This window comes from Saccopteryx bilineata, chromosome 4 (assembly GCF_036850765.1).
Source record: "Saccopteryx bilineata isolate mSacBil1 chromosome 4, mSacBil1_pri_phased_curated, whole genome shotgun sequence".
In the NCBI taxonomy this organism is placed as follows: Eukaryota; Metazoa; Chordata; class Mammalia; order Chiroptera; family Emballonuridae; genus Saccopteryx; species Saccopteryx bilineata.
The window spans coordinates 77,242,746-77,257,657 of NC_089493.1; the positions used below are offsets into that span (position 1 = coordinate 77,242,746).

Sequence of the window (14,912 nt, forward strand, 5' to 3'; positions counted from 1 at the left end):
AAAGGTTTCAGACAAAAAAAAAAACCTCAAGGAATTCACTACAAACAAACCAAGACTGCAAGAAATGCTAAGGGGCCTATTGTAAACAGATCAAAGGAGAAAAAGAATATAGCAGAAGAGAAATACAGTTTTAAAGAATAAAGTGGCAATAAACAATTACATATCAATAATAACCTTAAATGTAAATGGATTAAATGATCCGATCAAAAGACATAGGGTAGCTGTGTGGATAAGAAAACAGGACCCCTGACTTGTGGTGGCGCAGCGGATCAAGTGTCGACCTGGAATGCTGAGGTTGCCGGTTCAAAACCCTGGGCTTCCTGGTCAAGGCACATATGGGAGTTGATGCTTCCTGCTCCTCCCTTCTCTCTCTCTCTCTCATTCTCTTTCTCTCTCTCTCTCTCACCCCCCCATCTAAAATGAATAAATAAAGTCTTTAAAAAAATTTTTTTAAAAGAAAACAGGACCCATACATATGCTGGCTATAAAAGACACACCTTAAAACAAAAGATGCACATAGACTGAAGATAAAAGGATGGAAAAAAATATTTCACACAAATGGAAATGAAAAAAAAGCTGGGGTAGCAATACTTATATCATAAAAAATGGACTTTAAAACAAAGCCTATAGGAAGAGGTAAAGAAGGTCACTACATAATGATAAAGGGAGCAATCCAACAGGAAGATATAACCGCTATAAATATCTACACACCTAATACGGGAGCACCTAAATATATAAAGCAGACTTTGATGGATTTAAAGGGCGAGATCAACAGCAATACTATAATAGTAGGGGATTTCAATACCCCACTAACATCACAAAATAGATAGATCCTCAAGAAAGAAAATTAACAAAGAAAAAGCAGACTTAAAGGACATACTAACTAGATCAACTTGATTTAATAGATATCTTCAGAACCTTTCATCCTAAAGCAGCAAAATACACATTCTTTTCAAGTGCTCATGGTACATTCTCTAGGATAGACCACATGTTAGGGCACAAAAACGGTCTCAACAAAATTAAGAAGATTGAAATCATATCGACCACTTTCTCTGATCACAATGGCATAAAACTAGAAATCAACACAACAGAAAAACTTAAAAATACTCAAACAATTGGAAACTGAATAGTATGTTATTAAATAACGAATGGGTTAAAAATGAGATCAAAGAAGAAATTTAAAAATTCCTAGAAATGAACGATAACGAGCATACATCAACTCAAAATTTATAGGACACAGCAAAAGCAGTCCTGAGAGGGAAGTTCATAGCATTACAGGCATACATCAAGAAGCTAGAAAAAGCTCAAATAAACAACCTGACACTGCATCTAAAAGAACTAGAAAAAGAACAGCAAGTAAAGCCCAGAGCTAGTAGAAGGAAAGAAATAATAAAGATCAGAGCAGAAATATATGACATAAAGAGGCTAAAGAAACAATACAGAGGATTAATGAAACTAGGAGCTGGTTCTTTGAAAAGGTAAACAAAATCAATGAACCTTTAACCAGACTCACCAAGAAAAAAAGAGAGAGGACTCAAATAAAATTAGAAATGAGAGTGGAGAAATAACACAACAGAAATACAAAATATTGTAAAAAAAATACTATGAAGAACTGTACGCCAAAAAACTAGACAACCTAGATAAAATGGACAAATTCCTTGAAACATACAATCTTCCAAAAATTAATTTGGAAGAATCAGAAAACCTAAACAGACCAATTACAACAAATGAGATTTAAACAGCTATCATAAAACTCCCAAAAAAGAAAAGTCCTGGGCCTGATGGCTTCACAAGTGAATTCTACCAAATATTCAAAGAAGAACTAACTCTTATCCTTCTCAAGCTATTTTAAAAAATTCAAGAGGAAGGAAGACTTCCAAGCTCCTTTTTTTTTTTTTTTTTTTTTTTTTTTTTATTCATTTTAGAGAGGAGAGGGAGAGACAGAGAGAGAGAGAGAGAGGAGAGACAGAGAGAGAGAAGGAGGGGAGGAGCTGGAAGCATCAACTCCCATATGTGCCTTGACCAGGCAAGCCCAGGGTTTCGAACCGGCGACCTCAGTATTTCCAGGTCGACGCTTTATCCACTGCGCCACCACAGGTCAGGCCTTCCAAGCTCCTTTTATGAGGCGAGCATAATTCTGATTCCAAAACCAGGCAAAGACAACACAAAGAAAGAAAATTATAGGCCAATATTCCTGATGAATTTAGATGTTAAAAACCTCAACAAAATATTAGTTAGCAAACCGGATCCAGTACTTCATGAAAAAAATCATACACCATGATCAAGTGGGATTTATTCTGGGGAGACAAGGCTGGTACAATATTCACAAATCAATCAATGTGATTCATCACATAAACAAAAGGAAGAAGAAAACCACATTCTTATTTCAATAGACACAGAAAAAGCATTTGATAAAATCCAGCACCCATTCATGATCAAAACTCTCAGCAAAATGGGAATACAGGGAACATTCCTCGATATGATAAAGGCCATCTATGACAAACCCACAGCCAACATCATACTCAATAGGCAAAAATTAAAAGCAATCCCCTTAAGATCAGGAACAAGGCAGGGGTGCCCCCTTTCACCACTCTTATTCAACATAGTTCTGCAAGTCCTAGCCATAGCAATCAGACAAGAAAAAGAAATAAAAGGCATCCAAATTGGAAAAGAAGTAAAACTATCATTATTTGCAGATGATATGATATTGTATATAGAAAACCCTAAAGTCTCAGTCAAAAAACTACTAGACCTTGCTGAGGTCGCCGGTTCGAAACCCTGGGCTTGCCTGGTCAAGGCATATATGGGAATTGATGCTTCCAGCTCCTCCCCACCTTCTCTCTCTGTCTCTCTCTCTCCCTTTCTCTCTCTCCTCTCTAAAAAATGAATAAATAAAATTTAAAAAACAAACAAAAAACTACTAGTCCTGATCAAGTGAATTCAGCAAGGTGGCAGGATATAAAATTAATACTCAGAAATCAGAGGCATTTTTATACACTAACAATGAACTGTCAGAAAGAGAAATTAAGGAAGCAATCCCCTTTACCACTGCAACTAAAAAAATAAAGTACCAATAAATAAATAAATAAATAAATAAAGTACCTAGGAATAAATTTAACCAGGGAGATTAAAGACTTGTACTCAGAAAATTATAAAACATTGATAAAAGAAATCAAGGAAGAGCCCTGGCTGGTTGGCTCAGCGGTAGAGCGTCGGCCTAGCGTGCGGAGGACCTGGGTTCGATTCCCGGCCAGGGCACACAGGAGAAGCGCCCATTTGCTTCTCCATCCCTCCGCCGCGCTTTCCTCTCTGTCTCTCTCTTCCCCTCCCACAGCCAAGGCTCCATTGGAGCAAAGATGGCCCGGGCGCTGGGGATGGCTCTGTGGCCTCTGCCCCAGGCGCTAGAGTGGCTCTGGTCGCAACATGGCGACGCCCAGGATGGGCAGAGCATCGCCCCCTGGTGGGCAGAGCGTTGCCCCATGGTGGGCGTGCCGGGTGGATCCCGGTCGGGCGCATGCGGGAGTCTGACTGTCTCTCCCTGTTTCCAGCTTCAGAAAAATGAAAAAAATAAAATTAAATTAAATTAAAAAAAAAAAAGAAATCAAGGAAGATACAAACAAGTGGAAGCATATATCGTGCTCATGGTTAAGAAGAATAAACATCATTAAAATGTCTATATTACCCAAAGCAATTTATAAATTCAATGCAATACCGATTAAAATACCAATGACTTACTTCAAAGATATAGAACACATATTCCAAAAATTTATGTAGAACCAAAAGAGAACACGAATAGCCTCAGCAATCTTGAAAAGGAAGAATAAAGTGGAAGGTATCACACTTCCGGATTATCAAGTTATACGATAAGGCCATTGTACTCAAAACAGCCTGGTACTGGTATAAGAACAGGCATATAAATCAATGGAACAGAACTGAGAACCCAGAAATAAACCCACACTTTTATGGACAACTGATATTTGACAAAGGAGGTAAGAGCATACATTGGAGTAAAGACAGCCTCTTCAACAAATGGTGTTGGGAAAATTGGACAGCTACCTGCAAAAAAATGAAACTAGACCATCAACTTACACCATTCACAAAAATAAATTCAAAATGGATAAAAATCTTAAATGTAAGCCGTAAAACCATAAGCATCTCAGAAGAAAACATAGGCAGTAAGCTCTCTGACATCTCTCACAGCAATATATTTGCCGATTTATCTCCACGGGCAAGTGAAATAAAAGACAGGATAAACAAATGGGACTATATCAAACTAAAAAGCTTCTGCACAGCTAAAGACAATAAGAACAGAATAAAAAGACAAACTACACAATGGGAGAATGAATATATTTGACAATGCGTCTGATAAGGGGTTAATAACCAAAATTTATAAAGAACTTGTAAAACTCAATACCAGGAAGACAAACAATCCAATCAAAAAATGGGCAAAAGAAATGAATAGACACTTCTCCAAAGAGGACATACAGATGGCCAATAGGCATATGAAAAAATGCTCAACATCACTAATCATTGGAGAAATGCAAATGAAAACCACAATGAGATATCACCTCACACCAGTCAGAATGGTGCTCATCAACAAAACAACACAGAATAAGTGCTGATGAGGATGTGGAGAAAAGGGAACCCTCCTACACTGCTGGTGGGAATGCAGACTGGTGCAGCCACTGTGGAAAACAGTATGGAGATTCCTCAAGAAATTAAAAATGGAACTGCCTTTTGACCCAGCTATCCCACTTTTAGGAATATACCCCAAGAACACCATAGCACTGTTTCAAAAGAAGAAATGCACCCCCATGTTTATGGCAGCATTGTTCATAATAGCGAAGATCTGGAAACAGACCAAGTGTCCGTCAGTGGACGAGTGGATTAAAAAGCTTTGACACATATATACTATGGAATACTACTCAGCCATAAGGAATGATGACATCAGATCATTTACAATAACATGGATGGACCTTGATAACATTATACTGAGAGAAATAAGTAAATCAGAAAAAACTAAGAACATATGATTCCATACATAGGTGGGACATAAAAATGAGACTCAGAGACATGGACAAGAGTGTCGGGGTTAAGGAGTGGTGGGGAGGAGAGGGAAGGGGTTGGGGGAGGGGAGGGGCACAAAGAGAACCAGTTAGAAGGTGACGGAAGACAATTGGACTTTGGGTGATGGGAATGCAGCATAATCAAATGTCAAAATAACCTAGAGCTGTTTTTTCTGAACATATGTGCCCTGATTTATCAATGTCATCCCATTAAAATTAATTAAAAAAAGAAAAAGAAAATAAATTACAGGGTTTCTCATCTGTTACTTATTTTACTATGCTGAATCATTTTTTTTCAAACTCAGTAACATACCACAGAGCAGATATTGTAAGTCATATCTTTTACCTCTTGGATTTAGGAGGCTCTCTCTCCTTTATCATTTCACGAAGCCTTGCAGCGGACTGCAAAATACACAAAATATATACACATAAAAATAATATCTTATAAATTCATAGCTTACCTTATAAAATGTTAAGTATCTACTACTATATCCACATAAACTAAGCTCTACACAAGAAATAAAGATATGATACCTGCTCTTGGTAGTAGACATGAGGCAAATGTGCTATATCAATAATAAAAGCAAGTATATACTACTATGTAATGTACTGACATTCTGATGCCTTGAACCAGATTGCTAATGAGTTTACATGATTAAACATTAAATATTTAATCAACTATACAAGTTCAAATTAAAAGCTAACTTCCTCGCCTGACCTGTGGTGGCGCAGTGGATAAAGCGTTGACCTGGAATACTGAGGTCACCGGTTCAAAACCCTGGCCTTGCCCGGTCAAGGCACATATGGGAGTTGAAGCGTCCTGCTCCTCCGCCCCTTCTCTCTCTCTCTCTCTCTCTCTCTCTCTCTCTCTCTCCCCCCTCTAAAATAAATAAATAAATAAAAATAATTAAAAGCTAACTTCCTCTAGGACAATTATACTTTTCTAGAAGTTATAGACTATACTTATACATCAAATCATAATTTCTGTTAACAAAAAATTAGAGATAGTTTGTCTAAATTTTCATTAACATATATATATATAATTTAGTTAATTCACCCTTTCTCCCCTCAAGATGCAAACACAATGAATATTTTGGAATCTGGTATCTGAAGAATTCAATTATTTTAGAAAGCCAAGGATTTGATGTCTTTCGGAGAGGAAACATCATATAGCCTCCTTGACAGCGATTCTCTCACACAGAAGTTTACCCCCAAATGTAAAGACACTAACATAAATTATACATTATAATGACAGAACATTAGCACAGCCCTGGCCAGGTAGCTCAGTTGGTTAGAGCGTCATCCCCATATGCTAAGGTTGTAGGTTCAATTCTCAATCAGGGAACATACAAAAATAAAGCAATAAATGCATAAATAAGTGGAACAACAAATCAATGTTTCTTTCTCTTTCGCTACCCTCCCCTCTCTCTCTTAAAAAATAATCAATCAATCAATAAAACATTAACATATATCTGGCCATTTATCCTTAACATTCCCTACATAAGGCACATTCCCATCTATTCTTAAAGTGTAAGACTTAATTTTAAAGTTTGTCTTGCCTGACCTGTGGTGGCGCAGTGGATAAAGTGTCGACCTGGAAATGCTGAGGTCACCAGTTTGAAACCCTGGGCTTGCCTGATCAAGGCACATATGGGAGTTGATGCTTCCTGCTCCTACCCCCCTTCTCTCTCTCTGTCTCTCTCTCCTCTCTCTCCCTCTCTGTTTCTCTCTCCTCTCTAAAAATAAATAAATAACATTTTTTAAAAAATCAAGTTTATAAAAATAAAGTTTGTGCTCTCCTTCACCTACCACACATCCTTCAACTCATCCCTCCCACTTCTTCTTTATCCTTGAAAGAAGCCACTTTGAACATATTGCTTCTTTGAATCCAAGACAACCTTTTATAAGACATCATTACTTTATGTACCACTAAAAAGTGGAGAAGCTGCCAGCTAGTTTTAAGATGCTGATTTCAAAAATATTAAAATTTTAAAAGTCTTGGAATCAATTTTATTGGTAGCCACTTTCTATTGAATGCAAAACTTGCTCCTAATTTTACCCTCTCTCATCTGACATAATGAAACCTGATGAGTATTTTATTGACCTACTGGCAAAAGGAATAGCATCTTGGTTTTAATTAGAAACTCCACACAAACCTCAGATAAATGAAGTGAAGCAAAAAAGTTTGCATTTTCTGATATGTTCTTCAGTCTCTTCCTTTCGTATGGTGACAGTCCTGAAAAATCATCCTATGAAATTACACAAAAAAAAGATTGTTACTTTACACAATCCACAGCAAAAACACCTTACAAAACTAAACGTTCTCTGCATGTACCCTTTCCTTTAAATTGCACCTACTCTATTCATTTCATGATATATTACCAAACAGCACATACTCTTCGCTTTATTAGACACTGAGTGAAAGAGTTCATTATGAAATAAAGATATCTGTATGACATCTCAATTAAATAAGTTATCTGATATCAGAAGTCAAATAGTGTAACCTAACAGCAAATTATTTCCTACTGGCCATTAATTAATACTATTACTCAAAGTTATCTTTTTATTAAACAAAACAAGAAAACTCAGTAACAAAAATTTTAATTCATTGAAAGTGTTAAAAAAATTTATAAAGAAATACAAAAAAAAAGAAACACATAAGAGTAAAAGATAGTATGACTAGAGAAGCCATCTTGAAGGTTCAATACTCAACAGTTGGGATGTGTGAACAGCAGATAAAACGAAGAGAGAAAATAATTAAAGAAATAATATATGAAAGTTTCTCAAAACTGAAGACATGAATTTTCTTGTTTTGTTTAATGTGAACTTCCACATTAAAGCAGCCCAACTGGCCAGATGGCTCAGTTGGTTAAAGTATTGCCCCGATACACAGAGGTTTCCAGTTCAATCTCCCGTCAGGGCACATATAGAAAAGCAGATCGACATTTCTTTATGTGTGTGTCTTCCACTTCTTTCTCCAAAATCAATAAAGTTTTATAAATAAATAAAATGGGCTTGACTAGGCGGTGGCACAGTGGATAGAGCGTCGAACTGGGATGCGGAGGACCCAGGTTCGAGACCTCGAGGTCACCAGCTTGAGCGCAGGCTCATCTGGTTTGAGCAAAAGCTCATCAGCTTGGACCCAAGGTTGCTGGCTCAAGCAAGGGGTTACTCGGTCTACTGAAGGCCCACGGTCAAGGCACCTATGAGAAAGCAATCAATGAACAACTAAGGTGTCGCAATGTGCAATAAAAAACTAATGATTGATGCTTCTCATCTCTCTGTTCCTGTCTGCCTATCCCTGTCTATCCCTCTCTCTGACTCTGTCTCTGTAATAAATAAATAAATAAATAAATAAACAAATAAATAAATAAAATGGCCCAATGGGTACACAGTAAAAAGAATGAAAAAAAGGCCCAAGCTTAGGTATATCATCACAAAGTTTCATAACATCTGATATAAGTGAGATACAAGCAGATCCTAAAAGCTAGCATAGGGAAAAATGATCACAAAGAACCAAGAATCAGAATGGCAGTACCTTCTCAAAATTAAGGGAAGTGCCTGACCTGTGGTGGGTGGCGCAGTGGATAAAGTGTCAACCCGGGAATGCTGAGGTTGCCGGTTCAAAACCCTGGGCTTGCCTGGTCAAGGCACATATGAGTTGATGCTTTCTGCTCCTCCCCTTTCTCTCTCTCTCTCTCTCTCTCTCTCTCTCTCTCTTAAAAAAAAAAAACCTAAATAAAGTTAAAAAAATTAAAATTCTTTAAAAAAATATTAAGGGAAGCTAGAAAACAATTGGAACAATCTTTAAAATTCTAGGGAAAAATTATTCTCCAATTACAATTCTAAATCCAATTAAGCCATCAATCAAATGGAAAACAAAGACCTTTCAGATATGCAAACTATCCCTCATACACCTTTTCTCAGAAAGTTATAATATATAAGCTACACTTCACCAAAATGAGTATAAACGGAGAAGGAAAAAGATAGGATCCAGCACAGGAGAGATAAAAAAAATTTTTTTTCAAAGGAAAATGGTGAAAGGAAGACCAAGAAAAGTAAAACTGTCCAGAAAGATGTAGGAAGGCCTGAATGGTGATGGAGTAGTGGATAGTGTTGACATGGGATGCTGAGGACCCAGGTTTGAAACCCCAAGGTCACCAACCTGAGTGTGAGATCATCCACAGGATCCTATGGTCGCTGGCTTGAAGCCCAAGGTTGCTGGCTTGAACAAGTGGTCACTAGCTCAGCTTGAGCCCTCTGGTCAAGGCACATTTGAGAAGCAATCAATGAACTAAAGTGAGGCAACTACAAATTGATGCTTCTCATCTCTCACCCTTCCTGCCTGTCACATGCCACATGCTAGCTCTCTCTCTCAAAAAATTAAAAGGGAAGATGGAGGGCCCCAGGAATTATTTCATGAGGAAAAAATATATATATGTGAAGCCATTAGAATTTACATGGAGAGAAATTTTACAACTCTGGTAAAGCTTGGGTTGTACCTAAATAAGGACGTAGGAAAGGAAAGTGTAGGAGTTGAGGACACATGTGTGTAAAAGGTGTGGTATAAGTCAAACAAATCAATAATGTGGTTAGGGGAAAGCAAAAAAAGGCTGAAAGCACAGCCCTGGCCAGATAGCTTGGTTAGTTAGACCATTATCCCAAAGTGCAGAGGTTGCTGGTTTGATCCCTAGTTGGAGCACATACAGGAACCAGTCGATGTTTCTGCTCTCTCTCTCCCTTCCTCTAAGATAAACATAAAAAAATTTAAAAAAAAAAGAAGAGACTTAAAGCTCAAAGAAAGAAAGGTTAAAAGTACAATTTGTCAATTGAGCAACAAATAAAAAGGGCTGCAACAGAAAATGGCCGGCTGTTTTGTTTCTGTGCATGTGTGTATATATGGAATTACCTGTTTGTATGTATACATACACATGTAGAATTATATGACAAACACATATGTACATGTATTACTGACCAAAATACAGATTTTCCTCACATATACAAAATAATAGTGGCAACAAAGGTGATTCTTGTCATTGCCTTTAAAATAGCCTCTAAGAGAAAAACATCACCATTATCACCAAGGACTTCCTAAGAATCTATTTCAAAACACTAAATACTGAGATCAAAACAACAAATTTAAATGATTCTACTTACCACAGAAAAAATTTAAGAAAATAGCCTGACCAGGAGATTGCCCAGTGGTTAGAGATGGGACTGGGATACAGAGGACCAGGTTTGAAATGCCAAGGTCATCAGCTTGAGAATGGGTTTACTGGCTTGAGCGTGGGATCACAGACATGACCCCATGGTTGCTGTCTTGATTGCAAAGGTCCCTGGCTTGAAGCCCAAGGTCGCTGGCCTGAGCAAGGGATAACTCGCTCTGCTGGAGCCCCCCTGGTCAAGGCACATATGAGAAAGCAATCAATGAACAACTAAGGAGACTAAGGAGCTGCAATGAAGAACTGATGCTTCTCATCTCTCTCCCTTCCTGTCTGTCCCTACCTGTCCTTCTCCGTCTTTCTCTCTTTCTCTGTCACAAAAAAGTCTTACCAATAAATGGTTCTGAAACAAATGAAAATCCACATGCAAAACTATGAATTTGGCCCTGGCCGGTTGGCTCAGCGGTAGAGCGTCGGCCTAGCGTGCGCAGGACCCGGGTTCAATTCCCGGCCAGGGAACACAGGAGAAGCGCCCATTTGCTTCTCCACCCCTCCGCCGCGCTTTCCTCTCTCTCTCTCTTCCCCTCCCGCAGCCAAGGCTCCATTGGAGCAAAGATGGCCCGGGCGCTGGGGATGGCTCTGTGGCCTCTGCCCCAGGCACTAGAGTGGCTCTGGTCGCAACATGGCGACGCGCAGGATGGGCAGAGCATCGTCCCCTGGTGGGCAGAGCGTCGCCCCTGGTGGGCGTGCCGGGTGGATCCCGGTCGGGCGCATGCGGGAGTCTGTCTGTCTCTCCCTGTTTCCAGCTTCAGAAAAATGAAAATAATTAAAAAAATAAAAAATAAAAAACTATGAATTTGGACCCCTATTTCATGTCATATACAAAAATTAACTTGAAATAAAACGAAAAAAAAAATTTAACTCAAAATATATCAAACACCTAAATGTAGGAGCTAAAACTATTAAATTCTTAGAAGGAAATATAGGTGTGAATCTTCATAACCGTGGATTAGGCAATGGTTTTTTAAATATGATGCCAAAGCATAAGCAACAAAAAATAAAATTGATAAATTACACTCAAATTAAATTTTTTAATTTAAAATTAAATTAAAGGCCCTGGCCAGTTGGTTCAGTGGATAGAGTGTTGACCCAGCATGCGCATGTTCTGGGTTCGATCCCCAGTCAGGGCACACATGAAAAGCAACCATCTGGCCTGGCCTGGCCTGTGGTGGTGCAGTAGGTAAAGCATCAACCTGGAACACTGAGGTCACCAGTTCGAAACCCTGGGCTTGCCTGGTCAAGGCACATATAGGAAGCAACTACTACAAGTTGATGCTTCTTACTTCTCCCCACCTCTTTCTCTCTGTCTGTCTCTCTCTCTCCCCTCTCTCTAAAAATCAATTTTTAAAAATCTCTGCCCCTCCCACTCCCCGTCTCTCTTCTCCTCTCACACCAAGTGGCTCAATTGTTCTGAGCATTGGCCGGAACACTGGAGATAGCTCAGGTGGATCCCAGTTGGGGTGCATATGGGAATCTGTCTCTCTATCTCCCATCCTCTCACTTAAAAAAAATTAAGTTAAAAAATTTTGTATGTCAAATGATTATAGCCCATGTAATGGGAGAAAATATTTACAAATGATGTATCTAATAAGGGTCAAGTGTCCAGAATATATAAAGAACTCTTACAATTCAATAATTTTAAAAAAAACTTAATTTTTTTAACAGATAAGACCTTGTATAGAAATTTCTCTAAAGTACAATGGCCAATAAGCACATGTAAAGATGCTCAACATCATTAGTCATGAGGAAAATACAAATCAACACCACAATGATCTACTAAGATAAATATAATAAAAAAGATGAACAATTGAGGACATTATGTTAGATGAAATAAGCCAGTCACAAAAAGACAAATACCGCCTGACCAGGCGGTGGCGCAGTGGATAGTGTCAGACTGGGATGCGGAAGCCCCAGCTTCGAGACTCCAAGGTCTCCAGCTTGAGCCCGGGCTCATCTGGTTTGAGCAAAGCTCACCAGCTTGGACCCAAGGTCCCTGGCTCGAGCAAAGGGTTACTTGGTCTGCTGAAGGCCCACGGTCAAGGCACATATGAGAAAGCAATCAATGAACAACTAAGGTGTCACAACGAAAGACTGATGATTGATGCTTATCTCTCTCCATTCCTGTCTATCCCTCTCTCTGACTCTCTCTCTAAAAAAAAAACCCAAAAAACAAAAAGACAAATACCATTTGATTCCACTGAAATGAGGTACCGATAGTAATAAAATTCAGAGACAGAAAATAAAATGGTAGTTGCCAGGGGCTGGCAGGAGGCAAAGAATGGGGAATTGTTTAATGGGTATAGAGTTCAGTTTTGCAAGATGAAAAGAGTTGCCTGATCTGTGGTGGCGCAGTGAGCAAGGCATCAACCTGAAAGAAGTTTTTTTGGGTTTTTTTCTGAGGCAGGGAGAGAGAGAGACAGTAAGACAAGAACATCAAGCTGTTCCTGTATGTGCCCTGACCAGAAATCAAACCAGCAACCTTCCAGACAATGCTCCAACCAACTGAGCAATCCAGACAAGGCTTAATTTTTATTTATTGATTGCTTTTTAAAGAGACAGAAAGTGTGATAAAGGGGATGGGGAGGGAAGCATTCATTTGTTGTTCCACTCAGTCATGCATTCATTAGTTATTTCCTGTTTGTGCCCTGACTAGCGATGGAAGCTGCAACCTTCTCATTTCAGGTCTACTCTACCAACTGAGGCCAAGGTCTATACATGCAAATTCTACACCCACTCCGACACTTCTGAATCAGAAACTCTGGTCATGAAGCCCTGTAACAGAGTTTTAACAAACCCTCCAGGTAATATTAATACAGGCTAAAATTTGAGAACCATGGGTCTTACAAAATCCCCTCAATGTAGAGGTGATTTGCTTAAAAGCACAAGGGTTCTTAGAAGTGGCCATGCCTAAAATTTAGGCTTTCAATAGCCAGTCCAATGTACTTACCTAGGATTTACTCCACGCTGTCCCACCCTAGGTCCTAGTTCTTACCTCTAGGACAATAAAATTAAATTAAATTCGTATTTTCTTTTTTCTTTTTTTTAATTTTTTTAATTTTATTTATTCATTTTTAGAGAGGAGAGAGAGAGAGTGAGAGAGAGAGAAAGAGGAAGAGAGAGGAGAGAGACAGAGAGAGAGAAGGGGGGAAAAGCTGGAAGCATCAACTCCCATATGTGCCTTGACCAGGCAAGCCCAGGGTTTCAAACCGGCGACCTCAGCATTTCCAGGTCGATGCTTTATTCACTGCGCCACCACAGGTCAGGCTCGTATTTTTTTTATTTTTTAATTTTATTTATTTTTTATTTATTTTTTTAATTTTATTTATTCATTTTAGAGAGGAGAGACAGAGAGAGAGAAGGGGGAGAGGAGCTGGAAGCATCAACTCCCATATGTGCCTTGATCAGGCAAGCCCAGGGTTTCAAACCAGCAACCTCAGCATTTCCAGGTCGACGGTTTATCCACTGCACCACCACAGGTCAGGCTGAATTCGTATTTTCATAAGAACATCCTAATTATTATGTTAAGTGAAATAAGCCAGGCAAAAAAAAAAATATCATATGACCTCACTCATTTGAGGAATCCAATGAAGTGTGAACTGAGGAATGGAATTGAGACAGAGGAGGGATCAAAGGGACCAGAGGAAAAGAGGACAGAGGGAAAGGGGATGATAGGATGGGATAAACCTGAAGGGAAGGGGGGAGGGCGCTATGGGGAGAGGGCAAAGGAAATATTGAGGGGAATATGGGGGTGGGGGGATGCATTCGGGGCAACACTAGAATCTATGTAAACACAATAAATTAAAATCAATTAAAAAAAAAAAAAAGAACATCCTAATTATTCCATGTCCCTTTCCCTACCATCATTTTCTGTTCTCCTAGTTCCATCAACGTTTTGTCATGGGGTACAGTTTTCCATTTCTCATATAAAACTTGTCACTTTATTTTTTCTTCTTTATTATTTTTTTCAAGTAGAGGAGAGGTAACAGTGACACAGACTCCTGCACAAACACAGGCCAGGATCCACCTGGCATCCCTAGTCTGGAGCTGATGCTCAAATCAATCAATCTGTTCTTAGCACCTGAGGCTGAAGCTCGGATCAACCGAGCTGTCCTCAGAGCCCAAGGTGATGCTCGAACCAATCGAGCCACTGGCTGCAGAAGGGGAAGAGGAAAAGAAGAGAGAGAGACAAGGGGAGAGAAGCAGATGGTCACTTCTCCTGTGTGCCGTGACCGGGATCGAACCTGGAATGTCCAAACACCCAGCAACGCTCTATCCACTGAGCCAACCAGCTAGGGCCTAAAACTTGTCACTTTAAATGAAGTACAGCACTCCTGTAAGTCAACAGAAGCCAAAAGAATTAGATGTCTAATTCCTTAAACTGACTGAAACTATTATTTTAAATAGAAATAATGTTTTCTCATGTACCTTCTCTACTCCAACAGTTGTCTCTTTTTTGTGTTGAAAGAAAATATTATTCTGCCTGACCTCTAGTGGTGCAGTGGATAAAGTATCAACTTAGAATTACTGAAGTTGCTGGCTCAAAACCCTGGACTAGTCTGGTCAAGGCACATACTAAGAGTAACTACTATTAGTTGGTGCTTCCCACCCCTTACCCTCCCTTTCT

The 14,912-nt window shown here is 39.1% G+C and overlaps 1 protein-coding gene across 1 annotated transcript in view; it reads right to left on the minus strand.

Annotated features, from left to right (window-relative positions):
* WDR76 (WD repeat domain 76) overlaps nucleotides 1-14,912 on the minus strand; it is a 61,329-nt gene that overhangs the window by 43,972 nt on the left and 2,445 nt on the right. Inside the window, exons 2-3 of the mRNA XM_066276653.1 lie at nucleotides 7,223-7,315; nucleotides 5,413-5,468 (exon numbers count right to left, since the gene is read on the minus strand). Coding sequence (XP_066132750.1) covers nucleotides 5,413-5,468; nucleotides 7,223-7,315 — 149 coding nt within the window. The remainder of the gene's footprint in view (nucleotides 1-5,412; nucleotides 5,469-7,222; nucleotides 7,316-14,912) is intronic.